At 36.4% G+C, this 8438-nt stretch overlaps 1 protein-coding gene across 1 annotated transcript; it reads right to left on the bottom strand.

Moving 5' to 3' along the window:
* Window positions 1–4063: 4063 nt before the first annotated feature.
* LOC128497690 (serpin B6-like) lies at window positions 4064–8438 on the bottom strand. The gene is made up of 7 exons (XM_053467851.1): window positions 8280–8438; window positions 7452–7583; window positions 6834–6951; window positions 6380–6522; window positions 5798–5956; window positions 5057–5344; window positions 4064–4111 (listed from the first exon to the last, which is right to left on the bottom strand). Exons 1-7 carry the CDS (start codon window positions 8436–8438, stop codon window positions 4064–4066), a joined length of 1047 nt encoding a protein of 348 aa, XP_053323826.1.

An 8438-nucleotide genomic window follows, 5' to 3' on the forward strand; every position in this document is an offset into this window, starting at 1 on the left:
GGTGACAAATCTGAATCAAAGAAGAAAGGATTGAATAAAAACAGTAATTCTAAAATTAAAAGCTCATTGTATGTAATTTTGAACAGAAGCGATGTGTTTTCAATTGACTTGTGCATGTGGATTCGTACAAACTTCTAACAGGTTTTGCCAAATTCATGCGTTTTTATAAATCTCCAGTAATGAGGAGGGCCCCCAAATGAAACAGGCGAAAACAAACACAAAACCTAATTTATCCCCTTCTTGAATGGTGGGCTCAGCGGTTCTGTGACGAACCTGGTACATCATCAGACCAGCACAGCCCAGAGCCTTTGCTCACTCCCACGATCGCATTTTCAGCTGCCAAAGACAGCTTTAAGGAAGAGGGTTGTGTGTATTTCCCTGCTGCCTGATCGCTCCATGAAAGCGACACTGCAGCATTCACGCCTTCAATGCCGCAAAAAAGAGTCCCCACAAGCCCTTTGATCACTCCTACAGGAGTGATCAAAGGGACTCCTCCCCAGAGTCACAGTGTGGAGACCAGCCCCAACCCCAGAGCGATCGGGCAGTGTTAACCCCTTCAATACCGCAATGGTATATGACACCATCGCGGCATTGCAGGGGTTCATATTTGTCCCCACAAGCTTGTGGGGACTAAATATCAGTCAATGCTGTGCTCCTATTTTATTTAAAAAAAACATGAAAAAAAAACCAACACTGACCTGAAAGTCAAGGGTGCTTCCAGGTCAATTGCTGTAAGTTAAGTTTTTAACTTCTGCAGAGTCAATTAAAAGTGGGCTGATGATGATCAGATCACTCCTGGCCAATTGGAGTGATCTGATCATTATGGCAGCCCCTGGATGACCCTGCCCTACAAAGAGAGAAGGGTCATCTAAGGTAATAATGACCCCCCTCACAAATTATTGATAAAAAATACATAATTATTACCTGATCACTTAAAATGTCACTGATTGTTGATTGGTCTCCCTGATCAATTTCAGTGGCCTAAACTTGTCACAGGTGATCTGATAAAAAAAAAAATATTTAAAACAAGTTACAAAATTAGAATGCGCATGTCCCAGCTTTGACTCTGCAATATCTGGGAAATATGACTTATCTATGCATGCAGGGCATTGCTGTTACTGAACACAAATCAATACCTATTTTGTTCTTTCAAACATCTGCTCTAAAGAATAAACATGGTGAAACTGCAAAGTGGATGTGAAGAATGTTTTCTTTTTTTGACTAACTTTGGAAGGCACTGTGTGGAATCAGCTGCATGGGACAGGCCAATATGCCCCTAACTAGATTCCATGAGCTGTCTAATATTTGGAAATATATAGGTTTAGGGGGGTAAAATGAAATATGGGACCTCTACTGTGTCTCAAATGAGACCTGGACCCAGCAAACTAATCTGTCAAAATTCCTGGTTTGAAAACTGAAATGCACATGTTCCAATTTTGAAACCGCAGTGCCGAAGAGACATGCCCTACCCATGTGTGTGGGGTATTCCTGTACTCGGGGGGTGTTTCTGAATACAAATCACAAGTTGTTTCAGTAATTTTATGTAGCCAGGGAAAACATTTTACTGAAATACTGTGTTTGGATAGAATGGATTTGTTAAATGAAAAAAAGAATACTACAATGTTTAGGACTGGCACTAAAATGGTTAAATCAAAAATTTTAAAATGTCCCTAGTAAAATGCTTTGGGATGTCATCTTTCAAAAAACATATACTTTTGTTTAGCAGTTTTTTTGGTCTAATAAATCTGACAGTTACTGCTTATTAAGTATTAGCAAATGCATACTCCATAGGGAACAATCGAGGACAGGATACTCAAAGCTATAGTTAACCATTGCAATGACAGAGATTTCTACTACTGAACAAATCAGATTGCCCTAAAACTAAACTTTTAATATCTTAGGCAATGAACCCGGACAGAGATTGTGAGCCGGCCCTTCTCATCCATCATCAATGCCTGACCTCACAAATGCTCTACTGGATGAATGGGCAAAATCTACCCAGAAACACTTAAAAATCTTGTGGAAAGCCTTCCCAGTAGAGTGGAAGCTGTTATAGCTGTAAAGAGGGGACCAATTACATATTAATGTCTATATATTTAGAATGCAACTTTGGTCCATATAGTCTATTAATATGCACTACATTTTCTTTCCTTATCTTCTGTGATAAACATCAACAAAACATAATATTTGACAGCATTTAGCAAAGAGCATCACAGTTGTATATCACACTGGTTAATTCCCTCTCCATATGTTGAATTAGAGGAGAGGAGCCATCTAGTGCATAAATATAGATAAATTAGTTAACAGTTAAAGCTATTATCTATGTAAAGATACAAAGATTAACTTTGGTTCTTGCATTGGCTATGAAATTAAGTGAAGGGTTTTTGATTTACAAGATAGAAGAGCAAAAATGCAAATACACATTTCTGTGCATCAGAAAATGAATCATTTCTGTGCATCATTAAATGTTTGCTGGTTTGTCGAAGAACACAGACACAGTTTTATGATTGCTAAATCAAACTAGATGAATGATTTAACTAAACGGCTTATAAAATCAACCAATTGTTAGTATTGATACTTGTCTGATCTGGCATTAGGTATGTATAATGAAAGAGTTCTAATCAGTTCCATACTCACCCTTTCCCTGTTTCAGCTGATTGTCAAAGGTGCAAAGAAAAATGATGCTTCATTTATATTTAAGGTCTGGGCCACTCTTATTGACCTCATTGTCCTGAGTGTTGCAATATGCTATTCTATGCAAATGAAATAAGGAATAATTGTTCTTCTGTACTGGATGTACTGAAAGTATATTGCGTATTGTTATGCATTAAGCAAGGATTTTTAATAGGATAAGGAAGTATGTAACGTTATTACAGTACTTAATAAAGGTAATTAAACTACAAACTTCTATAATTGTGAGCATATGTACCTTATTAAATTATTAGTTGCGCAAGCATTTATTGCGCAAGCATTTATTGCGCAAGCATCAAGAAAAAATAGCTAAGTAATAAGACCCCATTGTTCAGAATGTTTATTTATCTATAATCAGTATACATGGTAATGTCCAATGGTATGTATCACAGTATAAATAGCTCTTCTGTTTGCTTATAACACATGTACAACGGGCACTACCACTTTGCAACTGTGACATCTTTCTCCAAAGCTAAACTTCCATCGAAGACATACACTAAATGGACAACAATGGGACACCTGACCATTACACCAACAGAGACGACATTGCATTTTAAATACATAGACATTAATATGTAATTGGTACCCCCCTTTGTAGCTTCCACAAGATTTGGGAGTGTTTCTGTGGTAATTCTTGCCCATTCATTCAGTAGTGAGGTCAGGTACTGATGTTGAACGAGAAGGTCTGGTTTGCAATCTCTGTTCCAGTTCATCCCAAAGGTGTTCAGTTGGGTTCAGGTCAGGGCTCTGTGCAGGCCGGTCAAGTTCTTCCACACCAAACTCATCCAACCAGGTCTTTATGGATCTTGCTTTGTGCGCTGGGGCACGGTCATGCTGTAATAGAAAAGGGCCTTCCTCAAACTGTTCCCACAAAGTTGGAAGCATAGCATTGTCCACAAAGTCTTGGTATGTCCCCTTCAGCATACCAAGACATTTTGGACTCTGGGTTTGCTAGCACTTGACTCAAATGATCTTTTGTTGAAGTGATTAGCTTAGGGGTTCACATACTTTTTCAACCCATGCTGAATGATGTATTCAATATGGACAAGAAAAATACAATAATATGTGTGTTATTTGTTAAAACAGAGTGTGTTTGTTCATTATTGTAACTCAGATCAAGATCATAACATAGTTTAAGACAAATCTATGGATTAATGGATGGTAATTCTAAAGTGTTCACTCACTTACCTTTTCATGCCATGGTTTTTCTAGTTTAGCTAATATAATTTGCAATCTTGTTAGCATTTTTATGCTTTTATTTATTTATATTTCTCTAAGCAACATCAGCACAAGCACAGTGCATGGGGAGTGGTGTAAAGCACACCGCCACTGGACTCTGGAGCAGTGGAAACATGTTCTCTGGAGTGATGAATCAAGCTTCACTATCTAGAAGTCTGAGAGGCAATTCTGGGTTTGGCGACTGCCAAGAGAATACCATTTACCAACACAATACAGTTACACATACATACACATTTTTTATTTTTTTACACAGTATGATTCTCTTTATTCACTAAACCTGGCTATCGAAACACTGCAAGGGGTTTCTGCCATGCTCATATAAAGTCATGTTGGCAAAGTTGCTTGGGTTGCTAGACCTGCCACAGCACCATCTCAGAAGGTGAGATGTTTCAATAACAAAATGCGCTGCAGCAGGTAGATAATAAGACACTCTGTATTAATAAATATGTCCAGACATCAGAAAGAAGAATTGCTGTGAAAAGCATATTCATTATACAAATTGTGAGTGCAAGAAAAAGGCTGCCAGACACCACAGGTACCACAAACAGAAACAGTCTAGTGGGCTGCATGGACACTAGGTGGGTGACATAGTGTGTGTAAAAAGGCAGGGAGGGCTGTAATTTCAAGCAGCTTTTTGCAATTCCCAAAATACATGAATACAGTCATGTTGGCTGTTACAAGAGAGAATTTTATTCAATTCATTAGAATACAGGTATATATTTTATGGTACACCAAAAAATAAATACTAAGAGAGCCCCTTACAGTATGAAGGGCAATTATATGCCCATATAGAAGGTGGCAAAGACATCTTTTAAGGCGTCCCCCACTCAGTAGCGAATCATATAACTCATATCTCGAAGCAGAAAAGGAGGGAAGATAAGTAAAAATGAATATACATCTCTGTTTTTATGTAGAGTAGCTTGAATAGTGTTTTTCGGTACACTTTACATATTTTATTGTTTACATTGATTTCACTGCACATCACCTACTTTTGTATTTTTGATATATTTAATGGTGACTGAAACTTTCCATGGAATAGAATGCATCTCCCATAATTATTGTGTTGTATGGTGAAAAGGAAAGGCCTATTTGCTATAAATGTATATTGTGGAAGTAATACACTAACTGGTACAATCACAACCCCAGTAGCTGCTGCTGCTTCGGTTCCATTCTCATCAACTTTCACATATGCCTTGTGAAACACACCTGATATATATACTCCAGTGTCAGATATCCCTGAAAAGTTTGCTGAAGATCTGAAGACGTCGGTCATTCCCAAATTTTCCAAGATATTCTCTGGTTGAATGCTATGCTCAATTTGGAATCTAGGGACATTCACCTTAAGAACTGCTTGTTCCATTTTGCTCGAGTCTGTCCAGTCCATTATTTTTTCGAACACCATATTACGCTCAATCTGAAATAAGATGTAATATCGATGTAAGTTTACCATATCTATATGTGTCTAAGTAATGCTCACCATGGAAATAGAGGAACCGAGAAAAACTATATTAAAAGTTTATTAAGTGCTCTTAAAGAAAAAGGTGAACCGAAGCAGTTTCTGATCATAATAGTATTGGCTGCTAATATTATCAACTGTATTGTTTTGTGAGAGACATGCGTGGCTATCTGTGCGATTTTGGCTCTATATACTCGGACAACATTCAGAATCACTAGAAGACTTACAGGTAGAAAAGAGTTGTAGATGTAGAGACACCTTTTATTTATAATTCAGCTGACTCTTCTATCAGGGTACAATATCCACTTGAAGTGAAGTGGCTAGATTATATATGGTAATACAATTTCTAGTGTAAGCTACATTACCAAACTGTTTTAATCATTAATGTATGCTGTATTAAAAAATACTCACCTCTAGTATATCTGTCCCCTCATCAGGCATTATAATGTACATACTCATGATCTTTGAGTCTCCATAGGTGAGTTCAAGGACCCTTACATTGTCTTCACTTATGTTGCGGGTATTAAAGGTTTGTATTGTAGACATCATCTCAACAGTTACCTGCTCATTCTAAAATAACACCAGAAAAAAAAGTAAATAGTATTATTACTTATAATCTGCACATTTTATTTACATGAAATATAAATATAATTCGTTGAAATAGAAATGGCTTCTATGCAACTATTATCACTACATTTTCATACGCATGTAACTCTATTACTGGGTTTCATTTTATTAGTATATTTTAACTGTGGACAGGCTTCACCAAATAACCAAACTCATTAGGTTAAGGAAATATTGTTTATATTAAAGACATGACTTCTAAAAATTGATACTTACTATTACTCTTTATTCACCGTCCCTGGAATCTGAAATGCCCTAGTATTATTAATACGTGTACTCTACAACTTCTAACTAACACAAAACACTGCAAATAGAAAATACAGTGTTTATTACAGATACTACAATATCACCATAAATGTTATTACTTACTGTTCTTAAAGTAAATGAAGCATTCACTGTATTACCATGTGGAAACGCTGTAGTCCAGTTTGCAGAAAGATATATAGCATTTGTCACAACAGATACTGTGTCAGACGATACTGAGTCAGGGGGCAATAAGTCTTGAATTAAACCTATTGTGCCAAATGAAACATATAATACATTATTAATTTAGATTATCAATTTATGGGCGTTATTAGATTTGATGCTTATATCTATATCAATATTAACATATGATTAAATCATCAATTGAAGTATATTGTATTGATGTATGCCTGCTTGCTGCTACTGAGGTATGTGAGGACAAAAATACTAACGTTGAGGAGGAGTTCTAGTGAGTTGGCTCAGGATTGTATTAATGAGCTGGACCGACCCAGGCGCTTAGCTGAAAATAAATCATCTGGTTCAGATGGTCAATCATATGGCAGTGCAAGTAAATATTTACCTCTTGTCTGTTGTTCTATCAAGCTGTTGATGTGTTGACGAACTCCTTCACTGTCTCCAAGAAAGTTAACGTTTTCTGGTTCTACATTATACCACAAGCTAACACTTTGTAAGAAAGACTGAAAGCAAAAAAAAACACCAAAGTGAGCCTAGCAAAGATTTTTATTTAACTTTTAGTTATTCTGAGAGAAGCTGCCAATCAGTCACATGCCAATTGACAGATTCTTTTTAGTTTCGCATTTAAGAGTAAAAACTATTAAAATCATCACTTAGAGCACCTCAACATAGGAAGTACAGAGTAACATAAAAATGTAATGCTGCATCAATGTGTAACCTGCATCATGCAGCATAACCAAAAGTAACAAAGGAAATGCTTATATTGATACTTAAAAGGGAATAAACATGATGCTGTTTATATAAACAGTCTTTTACAGTCATGTCCAGACTACTACACTATTGAGTGAACTTGATTCTCTACATATATCAGAGAACTGAGGCTTTACGTGTATGTCTGATGGCACAGACTATATAACTATGACATGAGCCTGCATTTCAGATTGTCACTCTTTGGCCATTTCAAATTTCAGTTGGTAATTTATACAGAAGCAAGAAACCTTACATTAAGGATGGGAAACGTCTGCTCAACAAACAATCCGTTTGCAATATCGAGTATGTACTCTTGACACGAAAGGGAAGTGAAGAGTTCCTTAAATCTGGGATGAACGTTTGTAATGTTTTCTAGATGAAGAACCTGAGAAACAACAAATGCACTATTAGCACTTCAGCTATAGTACTCATTTCTTTTTTGGCATATTTTATCAACGTTGCTGTAATTCTATGAACCATCAGTTTCAGGAGATCTCAGTCCTCTTTTTCAAATTAGATATGGTTTATATAAGGGTAGACTGGCAAGGGGGTTAGTCCCACCAGGGCTGTTGTAATTTTAAAGGACCACTACCATCTATATGCAGACATAAATGCTACTTAGAATACAATATAGTAGGCTATGTTTTCTCAAAAGCATTTTCTGATCTGTTTTATTAATACTGTATTCCTTATTTTCTTGCCTGTTACTTGTGTCTGCTTTACGTTTGCAGTAAGTGATTGCTTAAGCTCACAAAAATCAATGGCTCTTGAGACATGAAGGGACTCTGACTAGATGCAGGCATTATGCTATGTATGGGAATATGTAATCAGGGAATATTTGCTGTTTTTCCATTTACTGTCTTTGTTATTTATTGTTACAAAGACAACAAGAACTTAAATTGTATCAACATACACATAAATATGATAAAATACCAGTTATTGTCTAAAATTGTCTTTTAATAGAGCGTACGTTTATTATTGTAGAGTAATAGATCTTGGTACGCCACATGGTGTGTGGGAAATTAAATTGTTGCGTGTAATTCTAGTTTATGAAATTAGCAGGTAAGTACATTGGTTTTACCTTTTTCATCTGGGTTTCAGTTGTGTTTCTTGCTCCAACAGAGGCCATTGCCAAAGCAACAAATATACTGAATGATGACATGGCCAGATTCTGATCAATGACAACATTTTTTGCAATGTCAACTGTGAATTGATTGTTTGCCACACAGATGGCTTCCAT

The sequence above is a fragment of the Spea bombifrons genome, chromosome 5, assembly GCF_027358695.1.
Source record: "Spea bombifrons isolate aSpeBom1 chromosome 5, aSpeBom1.2.pri, whole genome shotgun sequence".
NCBI lineage: Eukaryota > Metazoa > Chordata > Amphibia > Anura > Pelobatidae > Spea > Spea bombifrons.